This window comes from Xiphophorus couchianus, chromosome 12, assembly GCF_001444195.1.
Source record: "Xiphophorus couchianus chromosome 12, X_couchianus-1.0, whole genome shotgun sequence".
NCBI lineage: Eukaryota > Metazoa > Chordata > Actinopteri > Cyprinodontiformes > Poeciliidae > Xiphophorus > Xiphophorus couchianus.
In genome coordinates, this window is record NC_040239.1 from 8,664,126 (window position 1) to 8,690,877 (window position 26,752).

The 26,752-nt window shown below is 38.2% G+C and overlaps 2 protein-coding genes across 2 annotated transcripts; one reads left to right on the forward strand and one right to left on the reverse strand.

Moving 5' to 3' along the window:
• Positions 1–29: 29 nt before the first annotated feature.
• On the reverse strand, positions 30–16,416 carry tut7 (terminal uridylyl transferase 7). Its single transcript, XM_028033663.1, has 29 exons — positions 16,292–16,416; positions 14,831–15,251; positions 13,372–13,526; positions 13,168–13,284; positions 12,859–13,036; positions 12,635–12,723; positions 12,379–12,430; positions 12,168–12,237; positions 10,862–10,988; positions 10,636–10,755; positions 10,377–10,514; positions 9,929–10,106; positions 8,613–9,271; positions 8,383–8,533; positions 7,668–7,754; positions 6,917–7,017; positions 6,708–6,765; positions 6,111–6,214; positions 5,944–6,033; positions 5,746–5,859; positions 5,583–5,660; positions 5,078–5,255; positions 4,962–5,009; positions 4,757–4,848; positions 4,563–4,678; positions 4,278–4,468; positions 2,563–2,636; positions 2,418–2,481; positions 30–1,462 (listed from the first exon to the last, which is right to left on the reverse strand). Exons 2-29 carry the CDS (start codon positions 15,231–15,233, stop codon positions 1,404–1,406), a joined length of 3,891 nt encoding a protein of 1,296 aa, XP_027889464.1. The 5' UTR covers positions 15,234–15,251; positions 16,292–16,416; the 3' UTR covers positions 30–1,403.
• Positions 16,417–16,504: 88 nt separating this feature from the next.
• On the forward strand, positions 16,505–20,125 carry ccno (cyclin O). Its single transcript, XM_028033664.1, has 3 exons — positions 16,505–17,731; positions 19,021–19,206; positions 19,288–20,125. The coding sequence occupies exons 1-3, from the start codon at positions 17,411–17,413 to the stop codon at positions 19,900–19,902; spliced, it is 1,122 nt and encodes a 373-aa protein (XP_027889465.1). The 5' UTR covers positions 16,505–17,410; the 3' UTR covers positions 19,903–20,125.
• Positions 20,126–26,752: the final 6,627 nt, after the last annotated feature.

Below are 26,752 nucleotides of genomic sequence, written 5' to 3' on the forward strand. Positions count from 1 at the left end.
GACAACAACAAAAAGGAAAGACTCCCCACTGGATTGCAAATTGATGTATAATTGTTTTTCCCCAGACAAAATGGATTGAAAGCCAGCCTTTCATGCCTGGATCAGGATTCCTTAATTACATATGAAAGCTTTGATCATTTGAGTCCATAAAACAAATTTAAGAAGGCTGGCAATAAAATCAATTGTAACATTAGAACTGACCATAAAACCAAAAACTTTTTTTTTGTAGAAAAAGTTTTACAATAAAGGCAAAATTTCCATAATTAACAATGAATTAAATCTTTGAGACAAACTAAGCAGCAAAAGAAAACTGAAGGCTGTGGACCTTCACAGTGCAGCTACCAATCTGTGGCACTAACAACAAAAGGACACGATTTATAAGTTCATGTGTGTGTGGAGTTTGCAGCAGGAAATACAGACGACTGGAACAGTTGTCTGGTTGGGTTTTTTTCCCCTAAAAAAACAAAAACCCAACCAGACAGTTGTCTGGTTGGGGGGTTTTTTAGGAAAAAAAAAAAAACTCAGCCAGTGCAGGTATGAAACATTGTCTCCAAACTGTGTTGCTGCACCGTCATCATGTTTCCAGGCATGTGTGGAGAAACGGCAGAGAACGTTCAACTTCTGTGCTTTGATGATCACATGCAGGCAGATGAGGAACGGCGTAGTAGTGAAATCATGACAGGAAATTGCAGTTTTGCAATAAAATACATTTTTGCCTTGTCTTCAAATCAGACTTAATGGAGTATTCTAAGGGATTTGAACATAAATAATTAGGCCTCAGTGCAGAACAAAAAACAGAGAAGGTTTGAAATATATCGTTAGGAAATAAAAAGTAGAATGCTACAGGAAACAAAAACGTTCATTAAAAAAAAGAAAATGTAAATGTTCATTAAGTTCTTAAATCCCAATAAAAACCTTAATTTCTAGAAAACAAAAACCACGTAAACTGAGCAACGTTTCATAACATGGTCATTTTAGTTTGAAACAGTGTGAATCCAACTGACTAGATCATCAACATTCTTCATATTAATCTGAGCAGAAACAATACTTTAGTATTTGCGTAACCCACCATCTTTGAGGGCATTTGGGAGAGGGATTTGAAATTGCTATTATTGGACTGCAGTGTAAAGAATAATAAAAAAAAACCTGAATGCAAACAGAGACACTGGACATGCATAATGGCTTCTCTTGATAAGCAAAAGCTTTAAAAGCTCCTCTGAGGAGGAAACGCACATAAAAAGGCCCTATTTGGCTTCAAGTCTTGATGTCCAGGCTTTGGCTTTTTAATGGGCACCCAATGGCCCAGTAGTACCATTCAGATTTAAGGATTTCCCCCAAATCTGGGATGCAGTCTGCGGCGACAACAGCAGAAATCCTGTGGTCTGAGTGTCCAGTGGCCCTTCTCACTCCTCTGGGTTTTTCCTTGGACCAGAACGACCTAAATTTCGACGAGCTAAGCTACCTAAGAAAACACCAGAAAGCAGATGTTAAGGTTTGTGCAAGAATAATTTTATCCAGACAAGATTAAATGAAAAAAATACAGGACAGGTGCACACACACCATTCAAATAGATTCACAATGGATTTATTTTTACTTCTAAATCCAAGAAAAATTAATTAGCAAATCATGTTCTTTGAACATGAAGAAAACAAACAGGAGGAGGACAAAGATGCAAAAATTTTGCCAAAGTAAAAACAAGACTGTACTCCACAGTCTAGAGAAACATGGTGGAATCTGGGAATGGTGCAAATATGCAATGTTCTTATTCTCTCCTCTCACCAACCCTAAAAACAGTCACCCAAAATATAAAAAAGCAATGTTAATTGCCTTTTTCAAAGACCATCCATTGGTGACAGAAGTGAATGAATCACACATTTAGTTGTTCTAAATGGGAGAGCTGAAACATCATAAATGCACATACTACATTAATCTTAGTTGGTTTATTATGTCTGAAAACAAGACCAGTCTCCTTTATGAGGTTGGCTAAAGCTAAGCATCTAAAGGCAGTGCTAAGATTCCTCTGATTTTACTGGGATTTTACTAGGATAGTTCAAGTCATTTTAAGTAAAATCTGTAAAGCAGAAATATCTGTAATAGTTACATCAAATCCCAAGGATTTTTTTCTGCTGTCTGTCTGACTCTGGTAGAGAGGATTTGGCTAATTCTTTCTTACTTTTTGTCCTATGTTTACATCTTTATCAACATAAGAAAAAGTAGCTGTTAGTGGATAAGATAACATACATTGGGCTGGGAACGGAATACCTATACAACCAAAAGGGAAAAACTAAATGTCTACAAATAAATTTCTCCCAAAAATAGCTAAACAAAATAACAAATGTAGGCATATCTTATGTAAAATTAGCAATGCAATTAGAATAAATGCGTGGCACACAGGAAGATACTGGAAACGCAAATACCTGCTTGGGGACTTAGAATTACATTCTGTTGCTTTCTTCTCCTTTCTTCTTGTGCAGATAAGCCCTAAAAAAACCACCACAATATTACACAGCAGATCATAAGAGAAAATCACTATGATTTTGGATTTAGTTCAAGAAAACAAACCTGTTTCTCCTTCTCTCGCAGACTTTTAAGGTGGCTTAATGAGGAGGACGGAAGGTTCTCCATTTTCACATTACCTGCAAAATGACAAACTAAGATAAAGGGTGCAAGACACATCTCCAATTTATTCATCAATATGTTGTATAGATCTCTAATTGTTAAGAACTTCAGCAAAACCAATATTTTAATAAACTATGATGTTTGAAGAAAATAAAGAAGCTAATATATTGAAAGACCCATGAAAAATGTCAATATAAAGTCATCTTGTCTAATGCATAAAAGCCTACAATTGATCCAACTTTTGGCTGCATTTACTTTCAGTTCTAACACAGTGAGCAAGTCGGTTTGTCTAACTATGAGGTTTGACATCTGGGACTGTCTTCATCCTAAAAGAAGACACTTCTCTTTTTTCCCCCTGTTCCATCACACTTTACATAGGACTCCTTACTTTCTTTCATTGTCATTTCCAAAGACAAGGTTCTCTGAGAACAATTTTCCAAAATACTTGGAGTGAAACATTTAGTTTGAAACTCCATGTGATACTCCAAAACCTCTATAGAAATTACCAAAATTAAATACGTTTTCAGGTTATAGACTGAACTCATAATAGTAGTGTAAGAGTACTCCAGTTTTTCATTTAAAATAGCAGAAAACCATGTATTCATTTGTCTTATTACACGAAGCATGGTGGTCTCTTCAAAGAGAGTTTTCTTTCTATATTGAAGCTCAAAAACAGTCTAATTCAGTGATCTTCTCTCTATCTTTGGTGCAAAGTTTCAGTTGCATTAAAATAAATATCCCCCCTTACTGTGGAAAGGCATACACTCTTGTCTGACTAACGCTCACCTGCAAAAATCCAGAACTAGTGGAGGCTGTGCCCTGACTAATTGTTAATCCAGTAACTAATCATTCTGTGAGGGTGTATACTCAGAAAAGAAAACATTTCAATCTAGAAAAATTCTCTCTTAAGTATGAGCTGTTTCAACCCTCTCTATCTGACCAAGTTTTTTGTGTTTCAATGACCTTTTTATCAACAATGCCTTTGGATCTTTTTTAGGTTTTCTTAGATTTTTCTCAAACCTAAGAAAAATGTGATATTACACATTAATATATCAACAAGTTTGTCCCTTCCTTTAATCTCAGTTACCAAATTTCCCTGATGCATCAAAAATAAAAACAGAAAATGTCTCTAGTGTTGGATTCTAACACTAGAGGCCTAGTATCAGTTTTATTCAATGTATATTTGAAGAAACAGAGATTCATACTTAAGCGAGTTAACTCATCATTTTGACTTCAACACTGCACTACCTTGCTGTAATCTAGATGTTAGTCCTGGCTGTGGAACTGTCATTCAACCCAACCCTCTTGTGGCTCTTTTCAGTACTGAAGGAAATACCAACAATTATTTCTCCTTAGAAAAAAAAATCATTATCATTTGCTTGTTTTCTGGCAAGACAGATACTCTACGAGTCAAGAGAAAGGTCTGCTACTCTGCGACAAGATTCTCATAGTAAGCTCTGGGGACCTTTTATGCAAACATTACATAAATCTTTAAACCTATACTGCATCCTCTTTTCAATAAAATGTGTATTGGTGTATGAGTATATTGGCTGCTATTTTTGATTTTTGTCGGGGCACCAAATCATCCTCTAGGTTTATTTTATTTTTTTAAATTTAATAATAAATATCTTTGAGAAAAAAAAAATCCATCCAAGAACCTGCGGGGCTTCTGTAAAGGTGACAGTCCTTCTTGATGTGGGTGCTTGATCCACACAGGAAGCAGCAGCGCATGTCCAGTGCATCTCGTTTCTTCCAGTGTTCATTCCTATACCTGACTGGATCCATGAACTCCTCTGCTGAATCGTGAAAGTGCTCTGACCTGTTCTCTGATTCCCGCCTGTGCTTGGGTCTATGACACAACATGCAGTGCATCACATAACGTTCCAAACATTTGAGTTGGAAACATGGATCAGTTCAAACAAACTTGCTGTGATTATACCCACTTGTTGCGCATGGGGCAGTCTTTCAAAAAGTGTCCGATCTTTCCACAGACGCGGCAGCAGCGATCGTTTGGTGCAACTTCTCCCTCGGTCAGAACTTCAGGGTCAAAGAAATACTCCTGCGCACAAGATTTAGAATAGCAGTAATGAAAAATAATAAAATATAAAATTATGGGGTCTAGATTTCCAAAACTCACCATTTCACTGGGATACTCTGGTGGTAAACCTTTCATGGGTGTACCAAACACTCTTCTTCCATTGATGAACGCCTTCATGATAAAGTTTGTCACTGTTTAGATGACAAAAAAATAAACCATGAAATGGGGTAACACATAAAAATACATACACAAAATACCGACAATATAAATATATAGATTTCAAATAAAGGAACAGAAATCATACTTCTCCTGGAGAGACCAGCACCCAAATTATGATTCAGGTCAAAAGGATCTGGAATGAGAAAAGAGAGAATTTTGGGAACCGTCCGACAGTAAGCTTTGAGTGTCGGTAAAACTGACCTTCAATGACAATGTACTTGGAAGTCCACTGTTTGTTGAACGTGGTGAGGCGGGTATGCTGTCGGATACAAACAACATGCTCTCTGAAGTCAAAGTCCTCTGTGTAGAAGCGGAGCAGACCGAGCCAGAGCTCCCCCACAGACTCAGTGTTCTGTCCATACAGTGGCCAGTGACAAGGCTGCAGGTGGAAGATAATAACAAATCATGTTATTGATTTTAACTTTACTGCTTTCCATGAGCACAAACAGCACCTTGCTTAAGTAGTTATGGTGATAGATCAACAAAAGGTAGTGTGAAGCTGAAGGAGGTTTTCATAAATAATCATTTTAGTGGTGTTAAATAGAGTTTTTGTGAGGATGAAAAGCAAAAATGCATAAATAAGTTTTCATTTTCACATATATGGCTATGTCTGGATTTGGCCCAAAATCTCAATAAAATCCGTTATTTGTGAAAAACTTAATAGGTTATGTATTCCTTTGCAAGGCGCTTCAAGTAACATTCTCACCAGTGTTTTTAAATCATCAAAGAAATAGACGTTCCAGCCATCAACAAGAACTTCCGGCTTCGTTTTTCCACCATAAATCTGCAAAACAACAACACGTGGGTAAATGAAAGATTCTAGCTCAAAATAGGTCAGCTTGGGCATTTTAACGGTATGTTGTCTGTACCTCTTGTAGCACAGGGATGACTGGTGGGTTTCTCTGCTGAAGGAAGAACAGGACCATGAGAGTGTAGGCGTAGGATGAGAGGCTGCCACGGGAAGCATCTCCAATATCGCACATCTTTAGAGGGAAAGCAGAGAATGAGATACTACATAAACAAACCAAAAAAAAGATGCTTTAGTAGAGTACATTAAGCGCGTTCACCTTTGCAAAAACCTTCATAATATAACAGAGGATCTTCACTCTTCTGTCTATTGCAGCATATGATGCTAGCAGACGTGTGTTATGCAAGGCCTGGGGGAAAAAAACAACAGCTTTCAATGGCCTGTCAATAATGATAAACAAAGCAAAGGACAGGAGTTGATTCCTACCAGTGTGTTGTAGAGGCTGATGTCTCCCTCCAATCCAGTGCGAAGATGGTAAAACTTAACAATGGGTACTTTAGCTGTGGTGATGGGAAGAATATTCCTAAGACCTGGCAACAGAATAGAATAGAAATATGATTTATTTTCCCACAATGGGGAAATTCAGGTGATATTTTAATATAAACAGTGTCAATTAATGTTCCTTAAGCGGTAGCTACAACTTTACAAAATCAGACAAAAAGTCAACCCTTGATTTAAGCTCGGATAAACAAAAAATTGAGATATTACTGGAATATTTTTACTGCAAAATTAATTAATCTAAAAAAAAAAAATAATAAAATAAGTTGTGCAACAACGTAGATCAATCTCTATTCCAGGGGTCCTCAAATCCAGGCCTCCAAGCCTGGTATAATGTAACTTTTTAGCTGTGTCTCTGGTTCATCACATTTCAGTCAAATATCTGAATGACCTCCTCTGTGCAGCCGAGCTCTCCGGAGTGTGTTGACGCAGAAACACATCTAAAACCTGCAGGACGCCGGCCCTCAAGGCCTGGATTGGAGGATCTCTGCTCTAGTCTATTTAATCACTGCTGCTCTGTCATACCTGGGTGTTTCTTCAGCTGTCTTGCCAGGCCTTTAATGATATTGATACAGTCAACATCCTGTCAGAGAAAAGTGTATTCTTATGCTTCCTTCTCCAGAAAAAGAAGTTCATTATGTGATCAAACTTTAATTAGCGCAACATAAAATGTTTACAATAAATCCCATCGAACAGACAAGTACAAAAATCTGACAAACAGATAAATAACTTACATCCATCGTTTCCTTTCCCTCCAAAACCATGCAGATATCAAGATCACTCTGCCTGAAGCCAAAGCCATTTTTGGATGAGCCAAACAACTGTAGTCGAGCCCCTGTGCAAAAGAAATTGACCAAAAAGAACCAACAATCTTATAAGTGTGGTGATGTGAAAAACTAACACATCATAATACAATCACAGGTAAACTTTGGTCATTGCACTGCTTAGTCAGCCTTTCGCAGTCACACATTCTGAGGAGATTTTTATACTGCTACATTGCTTTGGACTTTGGTAAGCAGAGGTGTTTATGGTCGACTCAATAACTGCAAAGTGTTCAGGTTCTCTGGCTGCTAAACGTCTCTGCAGCACCAACTGCTTTTCTCGGGTCATCACCGATGCCTTTCAATTCTAGGATCAGTGTTAACATACACATATATGTGTATCCAGATAAGCAAACTGACAAATCTTCTGTTTTCATCAAACTTGCTAAACATCCTGATGATCAAATACTGCAAGTAGAAGCACCAGGCAGCTGCTTCCCCTACTAATTCCAACAACGGAATTTGCTCTAGTCTATTTAATCACTGCTGCTCTGACAAATATTCTGTTTTCATCAAAACAGAAAGTACCCTGAATAAACGAACTGTGTTGAAAGTTATGGAAACATTTTTTTCCCTTGACTTACAGGTCAAAATGCTAGCTTTGATTAAAAGAAAAAAAACAAACTAAACCAAATAACATAATGAGAAACATGATTCACTTTACCAGCAAACTGTCGTCTAACAAAGCTCTCCAAGTCTTGAAGGATGAGCTCTCTTACACCATTTTCCAGGTCATCAGGGGCAAAATCAGCTAAAAAAACCCAAAACAAATAAAAATTAAAACACAAATCACTTTGCGGTAACTTGGACCTAACAGTGAAGTCATCACATTTGAAAGCCACCAGGAGTCATCGTAGGATTCACTTGTTACTGGACAAAAAAAAAAAAGAATGTATTTAATGACCACCTCCTTCTTTGACTGAAACAAGCACTAAAGGAATTCAATGTAAGTAGATGTAACACAAATATATTAAGAATATTCTATCTAGCCTGAAACAAATACAGCAGATCTGTAGTGTTTCTGGATATTATTTATGTTTATAGTTAAATCTTCCAGCTCATGGGGCATGCATCAAACAACTCAACTACTGAATAGAAAACTTCAATAATGCTTTTCAGATGTTGCACACATTGGACAATTTTCGAAAAACACATGGAGTGGTGCAAAACTGTGTTTGCCCCCTTACAGTTTTGTCTGTTTTAGGCTTTTTTGGTCAGATTTAAAAAGTTTCAGATAATGAAATGACTTTCAATAAAGAAAGCCGTTTCCAAATTATGCTTTAATTTATTAAAGAGATTAGTACTCTCAACTTTATGTTTGCTGCAAGAAAAGTACAGGACAGCTCCCCAAAGTGAATCAACTGAATGCCAGCACTTACAGTAGCATTGCTCACAGACTCTGTTAAGGACACAGAGAAAGTCCGGCGTTAGCGGAGGCAGCGGATCCAGCTCCACCTTCTTAAAATCCTCCGGGCAGTCTTTCTTTAGATGTCCATCACGTTTGCACAAGCTGCACACCACCATGTGTGACTACAAAAGTATTATAGTGAGCTTAATTTGGATGATTAAGATTTTAGATGCTAAAAGTAAAAAATGGTGCCAAACTTACCTTTCCTTTGGTAAAAGCTTGCTTGGTGAACTCATAAGCACATTGGCTTTGCTGTTGGTTTGGAATTTTGGTGCTTTCATTTTTAGTTTTACTGATTGAAGGTGAAAGCCTGACATGTACCAGCTCCTCTTCCTCTTCTTCATCCAGAGAACCAGGTGTGTCCAAATCCTGAGGCTCCTCATCGGAGAGAAGTTCCTCTCCTGAGATCTCATCCACAGGGAAAATGTCCTCGTCCTCTGTTGTTAAGCTGTCCAAATGCTGTCGATCAACGTCAAGATCCTCATCCTGCTCTTCCTCATCCTCCTCATCCTCTGAGAAACTACTCTTGCCCAGGTCGGCCTTTTCCTTCTCTTGCTCTTCGTCGGAGTCGCTACATTCCTCAACTTCTTCCTCTTCTTCAATGATGCAGTCAGAGTCATCCGGGCCGTCATCTGCACCCTGAGTCTGACTGGGGGACTGAAGGGAGAGCTGACTGAAATCAGACAGGCCACTGGCTCCTTCATTCAGGCCCTGCTTGGCTTCGTCTCTGTGGTTAGCAGCAGACGTATTGAGCGGAAGAGCAAAGTACTTGTATGTAGTCTTGAGGCAGTGGAGGATGTAGTCAAACATTTGCTGGCTGTTCACAGTGCGGGCCACGTTTCTCTTTACAGCAAACGGGTCTGAAAAACAGCACATTTTCTCAGTGTTAAGGCATGTTTTCATGAGTCATCACCCCAGTGCCTATCTGAAGCTCAGAGAATAGACTTTAAAATACTTTTGTTAGTTTAGAAATCACTGAACAGCTTATTATCAAAATACATTGAGGAACTGCTGTTGTTGTATAAACCTTTAAGACCACGTTGGTCTTCTGGTTCCTGTCTTTTATGATGCAATTGTCATAGCGAAAGGGGAGGAGTCAGGAATGAGCAAGGGGCATTGAAAACTGTCCATCTATGCAGGACAAGTAAACTGGCATTTAAAGTGAATGAATAAAAGTAATAAAAAGTGAACCATCTGATCCCATGCCCTAACCCCTTGGTGCTTTCCAAATAAAGTGTAAATTAATTTAAAAAGTTAACCGACTAAAGCTATGTACTCAGCCTTCAGAGCTTTCAGGTGCCACCAAATATCAAGGCAGCTGAGTAAAAATCTAAATGGATGTGCAAAAATAAAACAAATTTCTTGCAGCAAAGAATTTGAATGAGTTGTGTCCTCCTGATATGTTGAGAATAAAGTTAATAAAGTTTGTTGTTCTAAAGTGAAAAACTTCCAAGAGGTATGAACACTGTATGATGTATTTTACAAATGAGAACAGTTAACTTTAAAGAGCTTCTGACCCTCGATAGCAATGCGTTTCTTCGGCCAGTCTTTCATCTCTCGAGAGAGGACAGTGTTGGTTCGCACACCGATCACGTTGTCGGCCATGATGAACTCCAGTGAGTAGAAGCGAAGCATTTCTATCCAGAGGAGCCCAACCTCCACCGGTAGATGGGGACTCTGGAACACCAGTGGTACCTGAAAGCCACAGCCAACTTGCATGAGTTAAATTAATCCCTCTGAAATGTTTGTTTGAAGCAAAACATGTTCAGTTTTCCACAATTAAACATAAACTCAATCTATATTTATTTAAATGTTTTGATTGTGTTTCACTGATTTAGTTTCCATGCTTCTACTTATTACGTTTTGCAGATCTGTTATGGACAAAACATCTTATTCTGATGATGGTAAACTTTACTCATCTTTAAAATTATTTTAAAATTAGCTAATTGTTCTTTTTATGATTACCTTCCCCTTCATGGTGGAGCTCTCTGCTGGCTGGGAGGATTCTTTGGAGGAAGGGACATTGTAGGTCCAGTGAACATACTCTTCATCAGTATGTGTGAGGTTGAAGGCTGAAAGCCTACTCATTGAAAACACCTTAATCTAAAGACAATAAAATTCCAAGATTAGTTCCTACATAAAGCAAATGGACAGAGCTAAACATCGGTTTCAGATTGTATTTATTTCCCAGAAGAAATGTAAAAAAAAAAAAAAAAAAACACACCCCCTGGTTCAGATAAGTCGGTAAGAGAGGCTCTTTACGCTTCTGTAAGTAGAAGATAACCATGAGGGCAAACACATATGGAGGCAACCCTCCTTCCTCTGGACGGTCGATTTCACAGATCTACATAAAAGCAGAAAATCAAGGTAAGTTTTATCAACATGAAAATCTGCATGCTCTATCAGCTTTTCAAACAGCCTGGTTAATCTGAGATAAACAGGAGACATACCTGTGCCCAGTGTCTGAGGCCCAAGACCAGAGGGAGGAGAAGATGTTCCATGTTGGCAAGAGTAGACAAGTAGGATGTGGTCTGGAAAGCATTTTCATTCCCAGCGCTCACTTTGCAGATTAAGCCACTGTTGAGATAAATTATATTTTGCTGTCATGAAAACTTTACAACTTTTATACCCACAGATACATAAAATATATTGTAAACTTTTCTATTCCCAGACTTGTTTTTTTGTTGAATGCATCTAGCATCTGTTTTTCGACATTTGCAGAATACTGAAAAGGTTTTGCACGTATTAAGAGAAACACAGCTTGTGATGCATAATTAAAATTTATATAATCAGTTGTTTCATCAACAAAGTCAAGAAAGAAGCCAATGACTATTTTAAAAGTTCAGTAGAATGTGATAAAGACTACAATCTTTGTCAAGAGGAGATGATCAGAAACCTTCTGGTGTGATTGTCTTCCAACTCAGGGTCTTTTAACAAAGAAGTTGTGTCATCAAGCTGAACAGTTTTATTATGCCACTGTAGATGTACAACACTCACTGCAGTCCTCTTTATAAAGAGCAGAGGTCAGTACAGGAAAAATCTATCTGTATTCAACAATCGGATGCAGAAGTCTAGAAGTAGATGCCTCAAATACAAATACAACAAGGTTAGAATGCTTAGAAGCATTACTTTCATCTGTTTTTGATGTTTATGTAAAGTTTTTCAATTGTTGCTATATTCAACTGTAGATGTGCCTGTAAAACTGAAACCCAACATCAGTTTCACTGTGAGACAACCTTAAAAAAATAGGTCTGAAGGAACTGAAAGACAGACCGGCGATCCAGTCTGTCTTCCAGTCTGGCCACAATGCCAACGTCCTTGTTGGCATTGCAGCCAACAAGGACTGCAACGCTACTAGATGCAGGGATTCAGCTTTTCTCTCCATAACAGTGACATTTGTAAAAGAGTGGAAAAAATACAACAAAAAAGAAAAGAAAAGAAAAAAATCTAATGTACAACGGATATCTTGTAAAAAAAGAAAAATGAAAGGAAACCCTTTAAAGATTGGGAGAGCTTTAAAGCTTTTAAGATCATTCTAAAAGATCTTGACATAGTTTGGCTCTTAAAGCTAAGTGAGAAGAAAAAAAGGTGTTTCAACTACTTTGCACATTAAGAAAATAGGGCACCTGCCAAATATAAAGAAGACTTCAACAAGGTATCAATACGGGCTCCTGCCTTGCTTGCTTAATTAAACCAAGCAATATTCCTAATTTTAAAATATATTTTCATCCACTGACTCTAATCATTGGCACTAACCTCTTTCTTTCTTTACAGATGACCACAGGCACCCTGGTATGAAAGTCTGCTTCCACATTGAGAAAAAAAGCTGAAAAGAATTAAATAAATAAAAATAATAAATAAAACAGAAGACATGAAATCATTTAATGCACATTAGCAGCATGACAGTTTTTATCGTTATGGTGAGATTTCTTCTTTAATGGATGGTTTGAAGAATAAGGTGACTTACGACTCGCAGAGAGGGCCTCCTTAACCACCAACAAGACAGCTGGCTGATGCATCTGTGAATAAATTCCAATTCAAGACCTTAACACATCAATAGGAAATGAGATGAACGTGGGAAAATCTACAACCCAAAATAGCAATGAATTTTAATATGGCAATATTAAAAAACGATTTACAAGACTAATGTGAAGATTATTACATGTGTCACACATAGTGATAAAACATGCATTTAACTGTCAAACTCACAAACTGTTACTTACGTGAGGTGGGTACTTAATGTCAATGTTGACATCAGAGTCTTTAAATCCAAACTTTGTGCAAGATGAGCCATAAAGCCTGAGCTGTATTTCTGCAAGACGAGAAGATAAAAAAAAAAGAGACTCCAATAGAACTGTCACAAATTAGTCCATAGATTTAAATAGTGTGACCCGACAGACTGACATACAGCTCAGTAGGTAAAAAAATATATTACAAAAAAAATCACCTGGCAGGCTGGACAGTAGAAAGTCTTGCATGACGGAAACAACACTCTCTCTCTTCAAAACATCCTGGTCATTCATCCCATGCTCCTGGACAACTGCCTTTAGAGCTGCAGTCACTGCACTGATGTGCTCTGGACCAGGAGGCAGGATCTCAGTTAGCATCAACTGCTCCTGTTTCTCCTGTGAACACAAATAAAAACATACGCAGCAGTTTTCCAAAGGATTCAAACTCCTTCAACTTTATCACATTTTGTCGAATTACAACCCCAAACATCATTAAAATTTTAAAATAATTCAAAATAATTTCTTACCCGAGCCCTCTTCTTGTGCCGTTTGTCTCTGATGTGTTTGAAGGCATGAGGTATAGATTCAAGGGGAATATCACACAAAGCGCAGGTGTAAAGTGCACCAGGATTGCCATGGGAATTCTAAAAACAAAAACAAAAGTCACTAGTACAATATTCTTGAAGTGAACGGATAAATAGTTGAAATACTGTGTACTTGACAGCCGGCACCTTCCTTAGTGGGTATATCTCATCTCTCTTTAGTCTTTTCTCTGCTTGGCGTGTGTTTTGGAGGTCTTGAACTGATACTCTGGCTTCCTCCATTTCAAGGCCCTTACACTCTTCACCCAAGGCTTTCTTCTTGTTTCTGTTTCTCCGTCTTCTTCCTTCAGAATAAGAAATTAAAGTCACTAGTTAATGATGTGTAGACATATCATAAATGGTATGCAACAAACTCTAACAGATTTAAGATACAACCCCAATTCCAACAAAGTTGGGATGTAAAACATAAATAAAAACAGAATACGAAGATTTGCTAATTCAGTTGAATACAGATTCGCAATCTGTATTCAACTGATTTTACTACAAAGATAAGCTTTATAATGTTCAAACACATAAGAGATATTCACTTTTGAATTTAGATGCCAGCAACACATTCCAAAACAGTTGCGACAGAGGTAAATTTACCACTGTGTTACATCACTTTAGCTTTTAAAGCTGAAGTGTAAACACTCAGTGTTCGGGAACTGAGGACACTAATTGTTGAAGCTTTGTACGTTTAATTTTTTTTCAAAATGTTTTTGCTTGATGTACTGTTGCTGCTCAACAGTCTGTGGTCTTCGTCGTTATATTTTGCACTTCATAATGTGCCACACATTTTCCATGGAAGACAGGTATGTACTGCAGGCAGACTAGTCTATACCTGCACTCTTTTACTACAAAGTTGCGCTATTGTAGAACTTGCAGCATGTGCCTTAGCATTGTATTGCTGGAATAAGCAGGGGTGTCTGAAAAAGACATTTCTTGAATGAAAACATATGTTACTCCACAACCTGTATGTACCTTTCAGGATTTATATTCACAGATTATAATGCAGTGCCGTCTGAGGGATCAAGCATCACAGGCATTCAATGCTGATTTTCAGCCTAGCCGCTTACTTTCTCTGAATCTTTTCATTAAATTGCAGATTGTGGATGACGGAATCCCTCTATTCCTTGCAACTGTACATTGAGAAGTGATGTTTCTAAAACTGTTGGGACTATTTGCTTATGCAGATGTTCAGAAAATGGTGAACCTCACCTCATTCTTGCTTTTGCAACTGAGCCTTTATAGGGTTTGCTCGAGTTTGAGTATTCCTTAACTTTTCAAATCTTCTGTTCGGACTTTTTTGGAATATGTTGCAGGGATCAAATTCCAAATGAGTTAATATTTTCAAAACAACAATAAAGTTTTCCGCTTGAACATTAAATAATGTTCCTAAAACATTATGGTGTTTTAGGAACATCTTGTGTTTGCAGGGCATTAAATTGAATATAGGTAAAAAGATTTGCAAATCACTGTATTCTGTTTTTATTGTGCTTTACCAAACATCACAACTTCATTGGAACAAGGTGATTATCACAGTTGAACACATTTTAGTTTTAATTTGTATTCTTCTTTTGTCATACAACAATTTTCCAAAAGATCTCACCAGGTTTATAAGCGATGTCATCTGTGTCCTCTCTCATTCCGTACTCATTTGAACTTTCTCCCAGGTTTCTCCTCCTCCAGTCGTGCTGCTGCGAATGTCCTCTCCAAATTTCTTCTTGACTGAAATCGTTCACTGAACACCATCGGAGGTCGTCTCTCTGAGAGGGACTCTGACCACCTTTGAATCCACCAGGCGAGTAGCCCAGGGGTCCCAGGCCTCCCTTCTTGGGACTTGCATTGTAGGGACCACCCTGGCTCTTCTTGCCGTGCTGACCTCCCTCCGATCGTGAGTTATGTCCACGAATCTGGTCCTGCATTTTCCAATTTTCTCCCTTGCCTGATGCTGTAGCTCCCTTCTCCCTGCTTTTTTGTTTAGACCTATAGGGTTTGCTCGAGTTTTCCATGATTCACTTTTGCTATAACTGCAGGATGACATGTAATTGTAATTTAGAATTGTTTTTTTGAATTGTCCAAGGTGTAAAAAATGTAAGAATAAACAACAGCGTTTAAATAAAAGCTATACAATACAATTCTGGAACTCTTTTCAAATAAAACAGTGCAAAAAAACACAAGACACAGACAATTCAAACGACCCACATGAATTGTGTAGAAGTCCAGCAGTAGCTATGGAAATTTGTAATTATTTTTGTTTTTAGCTATTTTAGTCATTTTGAGACACTGTTTTGCAACAGTATTTCTGTTGCAAAACAGAAATACTGTATTTAAATATAACCTGTCTAGACCCTCTAACTTTGACACATAACTTTTTTTTTATGAAAATCGTTTCTGAGGAAAACAAATTATTTGAAAAGAAACAAACAGCATTAATAGTTCTTTAACCAGAAACCATTCGACTGAAACTAAATATCCGCTCAAATTCGGTGTTTGTACTCTTATCAGCTTGTTTTCTGACTTTTAACCACTAACTTTTATTGTTAGATATTGACAAGAGTAGAAATTTTATTCGACGGGAAGAATGTCTAAAACAAAATTAATCTAAACATAAAACGATATGAGTAAAACATATAACCAACAAACATTAAGGTTGCTATTTTCGGATAGACTTCTATTGGGCAACACGGCTCAATGTACGTGGCTAACTGTGAGTCATTTACCAATGACTGTAAGGTTTTTTAGCTTAAGTTAGCAGCGTCTGCAGCATGAAATCCCGCTACCACTTCCACGAGTTAAACCACACCAATTACGAACGTAACCCACAAATAACATAAATGTTGGATAACTCTGAGAGCTCAGCGACGCGTCGTAACACAGCTAATGTTAGCTGCTAATGTTTAGCTTGCCACTTAGGATAGCTACACAGTTAGCCCAGATGCTAATGTTACGTTTTGTGTTGCGTTTTCTTTCGTCGGTAGCTGTGGACGATGAAGCCTTTTGTTAAGAGACAGATACAAGAGTACACATCGGTGTTAAAATACGTTATATTCGTGGACATGATACGTACTTGTCGGGTTGTTCATGTTGTCTTGCTGTTGAGTTTGAAAGATGACGTAAAGGACAAGGACAGGCTTTTTTTTTTTTTTTTTTTTTTTTTAAATCATGAGCATTAAAGTGAAGTATCACACGGTTCCAAATAAAATATGCATATAGTGAAAGATAAATAGCCCCGACTATATTATAAAATAAAATAAAATAAAAGACGAACGCTGCAATAAAATTGGGAAATAAACATGACCCATTTTGATAACATTGACAAAAATACAATAAAATAGGTCAATCATGGCACAAAAAGAAGTGCAACAAAATAACCTACAGCACATGTAAGATCAATGACCCCGAAAAGACACAAGTTAAAACAGGTTTTCGTCAAAGAAAAAATATTTCTTGTAAGAGAAAAATAACTGACGACAAGAAATTCTTCTAAAAGTGAACTTGAATTACATTACAATAAAGAAGGAAGTCACTAGAGAAACAGAGCAATGATAGTGCAAGTAAAATAAAACAGACTAAGGAAGTACTGAAGAAGGATATATTTTTGCAGGTAATTGAATGACTTTAATAATGAAATAAGACATTTCACAAAGTTAGAATAATTCTGATGAATAAAATATAACAGAAAAATTATGAAAGACAACAAAAAATGTAGTTGGAAGTTTAGAACCAGCAATTAGTCGAGCCATTAATTAAAATAAATAAGAATAAAAATCTTAAAACCGGTAACTGTATTACATTTTACTTGGCCTTTACGCAGTTGTTCACTTCTCAAAAGTTGATTATTTCACATTTTCAAATGAGTAACCAACAATTTTAGGTGACACTCCTGTTAAATATATACATTTACACCTTATGAAATAAACTTTGTTTTTCATTTGTTTGTCCTGCAGTGTAAGTCTAAAAGGAACAGCTGCTAGAATTGCCACATTGTAAAGGTTTGTTCATTAAAGCCAACATGGGATGGTGAGACTGGGCTCCGGTTGCCTGAGCAACGGAAGAAAGCGGAGACCCAAGAGCGGGGACTACCCCGGGAAAAGTGACGTCACTAAGCGGCACCGCTCTCCATGGAGCATCGAGCACGGTGAGAAGTTTATACACAAAAGCCCTGAAGACTGACGCACAGGTAGACATGGTGTCATTTAGAAAGGACGATTCAGTTTGCGATACATTTTGTAAAAGAAGACTCACGCCGCCTCGGCAGACTGCTCGGCACAGAAAGCAGAGACTTGTGTCCAAACTGGGTGACTCTGGATTCGAGGACGATCTGGTTTCCTCTCCCATTCCGCCCCGTTGTCGGATGAATGCATTCCAACTGGAGTCAGAAGAACCAGAGTCCGCTGATGGACAGCTGTCCCACTGGTACCTTCAGTACGGAGACGTCGGTTTCAGGATCCAAAGGGAGAAAGAGTCGCAGTTTCATCCCTGCCAAAGCCTGGCACGTCAACCACAAGTAGGCCAACAGAAATATTTACAGTAGATGACTGAGAATCAAAAATACATAACTGACTTATTCTGACTTGACTGAACACATGCAGTAATATGCAAACTACAATTTGACATCATCTTTTAGTTTTTGTCAAGTCAATTTCTCGGAGACGCTCACAGAATATGTACTGCTGCAAAAGCAGTAGCGTCTATGCTTCAAAGTAAACATGGATTTCTTATGTTTTGTCTTTAGATTTTAATTTCACTTTTGACACCCAAACAGAAATGTAAATGTTCCAAATAAAACTTATAGCTAAAACATCTCATAAACACAGTGTTTCCCAGTCTTAAGGAATTGTAAAATCTTTGCCATTTTTCTAACTTGAAGTCAAGAGACTATTTTGTAAAGCTTTTGGATTACAATGCTCCCCAATGAGAGCCATTATACACAAATGGAGACAACATGGAAGAGTGGTAACCTTTAGGCCTGGCATGATCACAAATTCTGCTGGACGATAAATTGTTCCAGAAGATATTGCAATAAATGATAATATTGTTGTTTTGAGACAATTTTTAAGTAAAATTGTGGTAATGGCAAAATAATAATTCAAGAGCACATTCTAAGAGATCAGTAAACTTTGGATTATAATGACCATTTAACACTGGAAGACATTTTAAATATCCAAAATAAATAAACAAAACAACAAATAAAATTAACTTTGAAGTCTTTGTAAACAATATTGTCCTTCAAAATAAGGACTAGTTGAGACCAAAACACCAAACATAAGACTTTTATCATCCAGTTTTTGGAAAGAGAGAGAAAAGAAGAGATAAACGATAAATCATGTCAATGGAAATTATGGAGTTTGTTTTAATTTATCATGCAATTAATTGATTTATTGATTGTTGTGACAGGTCTAGTAACCTTCCTTATCAGAAAGACTGCATAAAGCTACATCTGGGTAATTTGGTCGGGTGGACATGGTCCATTAGAATAATTTGTCAAAATTATTCTGAAGGAATCAAAACTTCTGCTCTCTGCATAAAAGAGTGATCTGAAATTCCTGCTGAGCAATGACCCATTTCTATTTATTGCAAACTCTTAATGGCATTTAACACTGATAAGAGTGGTACAATCAATTATTAGATTTAAAAGGCATTAATGCTTTGTAATCTACAGAATCAGATTGACTTAGATTATTTTTTCCCTGAAACATGTGAAAAATAAACAACAAGAAATCCATGAGGGGCAAATACTTTTTTATACAGTATGACTTGGATCAGTTTTCTGATGATTCTTTACTCTGCTTGCAGCTGACTGCAGATGCACGCTGTAAGCTGGTGAGCTGGCTCATCCCCGTCCATAAACACTTCCGTCTGTCCTTCGAGTGCTGCTGTCTGACAGTGAACATCATGGACAGGTTCCTGGCGTCCACTCCAGTGGCCACAGACTGCTTCCAGCTCCTGGGTGTCACTGCACTCCTCTTAGCCAGTAAACAGGTCAGTCTTCAGTGAAATCTTTCAGAGGCAGATCTCTCTGACTCCATTCAAATATCCCCCATCTCTTTTTTGTCTCTATAGGTGGAGGTGCGCTCTCCATCGGTCAGCTATCTCTTGTCTCTGTGCTGTGATACTTTCACCAAGGAGCAGTTCTGCAACCTGGAGTGCCTCGTCCTGCTCCGCCTTAACTTTCGCCTCGCCTCGCCCACCCTGGCCTTCTTCCTGGATTACTTCAGCAATCTCGTCAAGGCTGCCCAGTTTGTGATTGAGAACAACAGCAGTGACGGGTTTTCAGGAGTGGGTTCAGAGATAGCAAAGATCAGAAAGTGCAGTGAGCTTGCACAAAAAGTATGTGAGTTGACTCTAGCAGACTATGCTTTCAATAAATACCCACCATCTCTGATTGCTTGCTGTGCCCTGAGACTTGCATGTGAATTACTGAGAACCGAACACTGCTTTGCAGATCAGGCAGTCGTAGAGTTGGTGGAAAACCCATGGGAATGTTTCAGAGGAGACCAATGTATGCAGCCGGTTTGTATCCAGTCATGTGAAAGCTCTACCTTTAGTCCTGGGCAGTGTTTGACAGTGGAGGCGACTCCAGATCAGGACTGCAGTCTGGTGCAGGAATGCAAAGACAACCTAAAGATGTTGGTGTCACTGAATCAGGAGACTCTAAAAGTGATGCCATTAAAATAAAACATCATCTTAGAAGATTAAAAAAGCTGGTTTCTAATTTTTTCTTCTTAGTCTATGCGTTTGGGAAGCAATGCATGATGATGACTTGTTTTTGTAGATGTGAGCTGCATAAATCCCTCATGAACAGTCATATGTTTGCAACCGCTAAAGGTTTACTTGGTATTATATTTTATTTATTTGTGTTTCTACTTACACTTTTCTGTAATCTCTTTAATGAAGGATTTTGAACCAATGTATCTTACTTATTAATTGTTTTAAGTAATAAAGTGTATGAAAAAAATTGTTGGCTTTTACTTTGGTAGTGCGATGCAGCAATCCAAAGCTCAGGTTGTGCAAACTGTCGACAGAATAACTGATGGTCATGTAATAAAGATGTTTATTTGTGCAAAATTGTTATAGAAATACTCCAAAATACGCATCTGAAATTGTAATGAAAGGTAGTTCTATAAAGTATTGATTCAGAGTTGCTGAACATATAAGAGCTGCACATTTAAAAAAGAAATAAATGAAAATTTCTTCAATTTTATAATTTCTAGATAGCTCATAAATTCACCATCAAATACATTAAAGTTGATTGTAATATTTGAAAAAAGCTAATGGGGTAATTCATATATTTATCTTGCGCACTTTACATGAATAATCTCACACTTGTCACACATTCACATTTACTTCTGTTGAAGTTAAGAATAAGACATAACGTCTGCCAATCGCTGCCATTTCCACTGGCCACTGCGCTGAAAGAAAGCAGAAAACCAAAACTATTTTAATGGATCCAATCACAGCCAGTCAATAACATGTTGGGAAAACACCACAGATCAATTAAAATGTGTCCATCTGATACAGAATTAAATCATTAATCTATTCAACACGGCCACACGTCGCCTGAAAGCCAATGAACATGAGACAGGGGACCTTTCCATCGCAAAAGCCTGGCACTCACTGCCAGAAGAAATATTCACATGACCCTCTATGTGAATTTGCTTATGTATGTATATATGAATATTCTATCTATCTATCTATCTATCTATCTATCTATCTATCTATCTATCTATCTATCTATCTATCTATCTATACTGTATATACAGTGAATATATACTATATATATACTGTATATACAGTATAGATAGATGATAGATAGATAGATAGATAGATAGATAGATAGATAGATATAGTATATAGATATACAGTATATATATATATATATAAATATATATATATATATAAAGTTGAGTTGAAAGAAAATTAAAACTAGCGAAAGGGACCATCATCATCTCTTTAAACCAGACAAGACTAACACAAATCTTAGAAACCACTTAAGATAGGGTCATGCAATAAATGGCTGGCTCTTAGCTGGAGTGACCAACACAGAAAAGAAACACTTTTCTAAAAGTAGTGATTCCTGCGACTATTGTTGCCTGAAGGTCAGCACTTCATCGTTTTTGTTAGCAGCAGTATTTAGAGACAAACTATGCCAACACAGCCCAGGCAATTTCGCGGCTTTATCTGCTAATCCATTACGCGTGGCAGCTCGGCCACACAGGTGCATTCAGCTCTATAAAGACCAGTTGACATCCCCTTGTTTGTTTACTAATTGAGGCATTTGTCACAAGTGTTTACTAAACTGTCTGCTCTTAGAGATTTTTTTTTTCCTTTTCCACATTTCTTTTAGAGGGCTTTGTTGTGTATAAAAGACGTTTTACGCAAATGGATTGAAATTACGCATGAAAAAACAAGGCGGTATATAAGAATGTTTATAAAACAAATATGTGCGGACGTCACATATTCATCTTTTGTTCAGCCTATACGCAGTCTCTATAATATATATCGTCTCTTACAGTAAATATTCAGTATACTTGTGCATATGTAATTTGCATAATTACAATGAGACCTGATTGCTTGGGGATGTTGGCCGCAGATTGAGGGAGCGCTGCGGTACGCACCTGCTGGCGCTGTGATGGCGCCGTTCTGCGCGGCACGGTTTCCCAGTTTTAAACAGAAAACCCCATACTGCACTAATTTCATCTCCGAGGACGCCGACTCTCCCTAGAGACCGAACTTTGATTTGATTGGGCCAGGAGAGGGAAACCGCGGCACACAGAGACACAAACCGGGAGAAAGTCAGCTACAAATATCAGCTACAAATCGAAATCATGTCCCTGTCAGTTTCTGATGGATCGAGCTGATGAGGGAGACGCAAAAAGAAGGGAACGCTTTCGGTGCTGCTTGGCCCAACAGACTGGGACAGCGTAGGGGGAAAGCAATTGTAAGCAAAGTTCTCTCTCTTAAGAAAAATGTGCAAGTGAATGAAAATTTTGATGACAGGCGCTATTCCTGCAGGATAAATTCCCGGTTCCAAGAAGCAGCAGCCCTGTCAGTGTTTATGTTGAATTTCCCCGCATTGCTTGCAAAGGTAAACAACGAATACTGTCACTGAACTCCAGATATTTAGGTTGTTTTTTACACTATCGTTATCTTTTAGGTTTTGGAACAATAGAATGGAGGGATTTGGAGGACTGTACATCTGCCGTGGAACAGGAGAGAAACTCATTTGTCTCTCAGGTGAGAATAAAATCATCTTACACAATAAAATCACAGGAATTTATTTGATCTGGTTACAATACTTGCTGACTCTTGGTTTAGTTTTACAATTGATACAAAACCATCACCAATATTTTATAGGCAAGGCAGTCTGAGTCCGCCTCTGTTAATGTTTGACTTTGTGAATCCTGCCCAAATGGGTTTGTAGTTTACACATGACAGGCAGGCTACTAAACACTAGCACCTCACCTGAAGTTTCTTTCCACACACTGACCCTCTGCACAACATTACACATCTGAAATGACCACCAAGATTCACTCCTGGAGCTCTACTTTGACTTGGTGGGATTATCAGGAACAGTTGTCATGGTTTCTTTGTGGTTTTAGTTACCAAAACACATTATGTTAATAATCAGCTTTAGTTCTTCACAGGCAAACGAGTCTGATATAGACGAGCAGCATTATGGAGATTATGCAATGGATTTCATCGCAGGTGAGGGAGCTAAGTTCTGGCAATGGGATGACTTCTGCTCTAGTCATCCTTCCTCCAAACTCCTGCTCATTATTTCCCTGGTGATCTTTCTCTTCTCTCAGATTCCACTGCTGCAGGAGATAGCTGTCTGTCTGAACTTCTCCCATTTCAGGGATGTGTTATACCCCCTCTAACTCCTCAGAGGGATTTCTCTCCAGAGGACAGCATGGTTCAATCCTCCACAGGAAAAACAGAGGATGGAGTTTCATGGAGGAGTGTTGCAGAGTGTCAGGGGAGGGCTCATGGAGACTCAATGGCCATCAACAAACAGGTAAAACATAATCTTAGGATTATTTGTGTCCCTGCAGATTTGACTCAACTTTATCTGATGCAAATGACAAAGCAAAATTTGTGTCCATCATATCATTTAGTGGGGCAAAGTATCATATAGTGGGGCAAATTGTTGAATAAATATTTCAACAATCTATATAAAAAATAAAGCTAATGCTTTGGGCCAGCTCTGAATACTGGTTGTTCTAAAGACAAGTGAATCAGGTCAACATTTAAAATTGCTGCATACAGTTTTAAATATTATGTTTTTCCTGTATGTTGAGAAACATGCAAGAAAACACAGCAGAGAGGAGCCCCAAAAGCAGACAGCATAATAGCAAAATATCTTGTAACTTCTGTCTGCAGCTCCAGGAGAGTCTTCACAGGCGACAACAAGAACTGAACTCCCTCCAGGAAAGAAACCTGCACCTCAAGCAACTGGCGAGTCGAGCAAAACACCTCGCCTCAGTCCTTGAAGTGAGTGAAAAAGAAGCTCAAAATCCATCTCTTTATTTTTAGGAACCAGGGTCGTTTTTAGGGGTCAGTTTCTTCCCCCGGCATTTCCAATGCAGGAACCAACAACGAATCTGATAAATGCAGGTAAAAATCTGTCCTAAAAACAATCCTAGTATGGAGGAAAGACCTTTTGGATTGACCCTGAGGAAGAGGAGGAGCTTTATAAGAGTCTCAAACAGTTCATATTAGTTGAATAGTTACAGCATTTTGTCTCAGTCATGTTTATATAGAATGTAAAGTGTTATAGAAAAAAGAAAAACGCATATTTATATAGTTGATGAGTGTGAACTTATGAGTATTTTGATTCTTTTAGAGACTCATGACAGTCAGAGATTCTCATGCTGGAGAACCGGAGGTACCAAGCTCTGAAAACACCTCTCTGAGTCCCTGCAAGAGGCAACGCCTGGATGAAGGCTATGAAACAGAGTCCTCTGACTCTGTGGAGGACATGCTGAGGGACATCAGCACACGCTGCAACGCTGTGCTGCTCAACAACGCTGCAGGATCACCACAGGAGTCCGAGACTTTACGCATGTATGGCGCATTCTCAAGTTTGCAGATGTCCACTCTTAACAACAGCATCACTGTGGATGTTGATGCACCAGAGGGTGCAGAAGATGTCTCATCCTTCAGGACCTCCGTCAGAGAACACGGCACCATTCGGACTCAGGGGTTTCCTCATGGGCATGCGTTTACATCAAGGACCCTGCAGGGGGGGTACCGTTTCCGCTGGGTTCCCAACCACAGCTGAAGTGAGTGACTGCCACAGGGGCTCTTGTGATGAAGGTGCCATAAATCTGAGAGAGAAGTGGGTGGACTGCAGCTGTTAATGTTTAACTTCTAATCTATAGTGATATCTGTAAATGATTACATGATGTCTTCCTCAGGTAGCTTGTGAGCTAATCAGACAAAAGTGGTGCTATAAGGAAATAAGACTGCCCACTCTGCTGTTTACATTCTGTTTTTGTTTACACGCCTGGAGATTTGAGGAATTTTGAATTCATTGCATTTTTTTGTTGGAAAATATATATTTTACAAGCCTTGAAATAAACTTCTTTTTGCTTAAATTTTGGAGAAAAACTTGCATTTTTTTCCCCCACATTTGAGCATATATACATGTGTGAAATACAACAAATGTTTAAACAGGTAGAAGAAACTTTTCATTGCGAAATCCTGTTGTTTGAGCAAGGAAACAAATGTAACCTCATGACCTGCCTTAAGATGCAGAGGCTTCCTTCATTTTTGTCTGAATCTGAGTCTGTGTGGCATGAGAAAAGGCCCTGAGCCCTGGTTCTTCACAGCCATCTTCCTTGTCTATTGCCTTGCAAATTTGAACAGGTTTTGTTTGCACCGTTGACATGCTCAATAAGCCTGTTACTTCAACTTTCTAAATGTTGTATTGTGGGAGGTGAAGTCCCTAAATCTCTTCTATATTTAAACATTCATTAAAAATAAATGACAATGGAAAATGGAAAATAAAATCAGCATCCCAGTAAAGCTGAAAAGAGAACGTTGAACAGTCCAGAGCCTTTTTGTTCCTTAGCCCAGACAAGACACTCCGGACACTGGACACTGTTTTTGGTTCGGTGGTTAGCACAAGGACCGATTCATAGGCATGTGTGGTGTGTCTTTCTACCACACCTTTTCCTTCCACTCAACTTTCTAATAATAAGCTTGGATGGAGCACATCATACAGTCATTGCTTGTTGGGGCTTATTTCACAGTAGAGGTTATTGAACAATTGTCAAGTCTAAATGTAGTTTTGGGGTTTTATACTATGTAAGCAATTATAAAAAATAACTATGGAGACAATTCAAATTCATCACTCCGCAGGTGTGAATCGATATTATAACATGAGTTTCGCTTTTGCATCGAATTACTTGAATAAATTAACCTTCAGTGATATTCTGAAGAGTTGAAGGGTCATGAAGCTCGCTGTGAAACGAATGGCTGCCACCCAGTAAAAAGGCATGCAGAGAGCAAGCCTTGTTTGAGCCGATTGGGGCAAATTTGACCGGTTAAGCGGCCGCCAAACTGAAGAAGAAAAAAGAAAGGCACAGACACAGTGGGTTTCTAAGGTGAATAAAGGAAGGAGGCTGCAAACAAAAGTCGCGGGAAAGAGGATGGAGGAGATAAAAAAAAACCCTGTTCCTTAGGTGTTAAGAGTCTGGGTCAAAATGAAAGACTCAGGGTCAAAATAAAAGAATGTCTTTTAAAAAGTGTTTGGGAAAGATGCCTGCAAAAAAATGTATAAAAAGATAAATAAATCAACATAACAGAATAGCGATTTCAACCAATTAGTTAGAGAACAACAAGTGTTGACTTTAATTAAAGTGTCCGGTTGCCGAATCAAACAGTAAAGGTGTGTTAAACTGGAGCTCCAGAAGCAGCATCCTGCCTCCCCGTGCACCTGTCGCGCTCTTCCAGGCTCGAGCTCGCGGTGTTTACGGCCCATATGGAGGTAGCAGGTGGCGAGAACTTGCGCACCGCTCGCGCCGTTCAGCCCAGTTAGCGCCACAACAGCAGCTCGTTACCAAGCGGTGTGAACTGCACGACTACACAACAGTTATGTTTTGTAATAGCTGCCTGCCATGAGGCAAGATTTATTTCAATCAGATTTAATTTTCTGCCAGGACTATTAATTGTTTACATCCTAATGCAAAACAAAAAAGTAGTAATTGCAGTTAGTTAGTTAGTCAAAATATTTATTTTGACTAAATTAAAATTAATTAAAAACAAATTTCAGATTTGTTTTACGTAAATAAAGCTATTATTTAAGGATGACTATTGTAAACATTTTTCAAGGAAATTCCTTCCTCTACATTTCTTGTCTTGCGCCAGTCTTCTTAAAATAATAACAACAATAATCTAAAAATATGTGTGGTTTCTCTGACCTTTTTCAAAAAATGAGCATTTTGACGCACACATATTCACCACTAAATCTACACGTGAAAAAAACACTACTCTAACAGATACAACTGGACTTAACGACTCT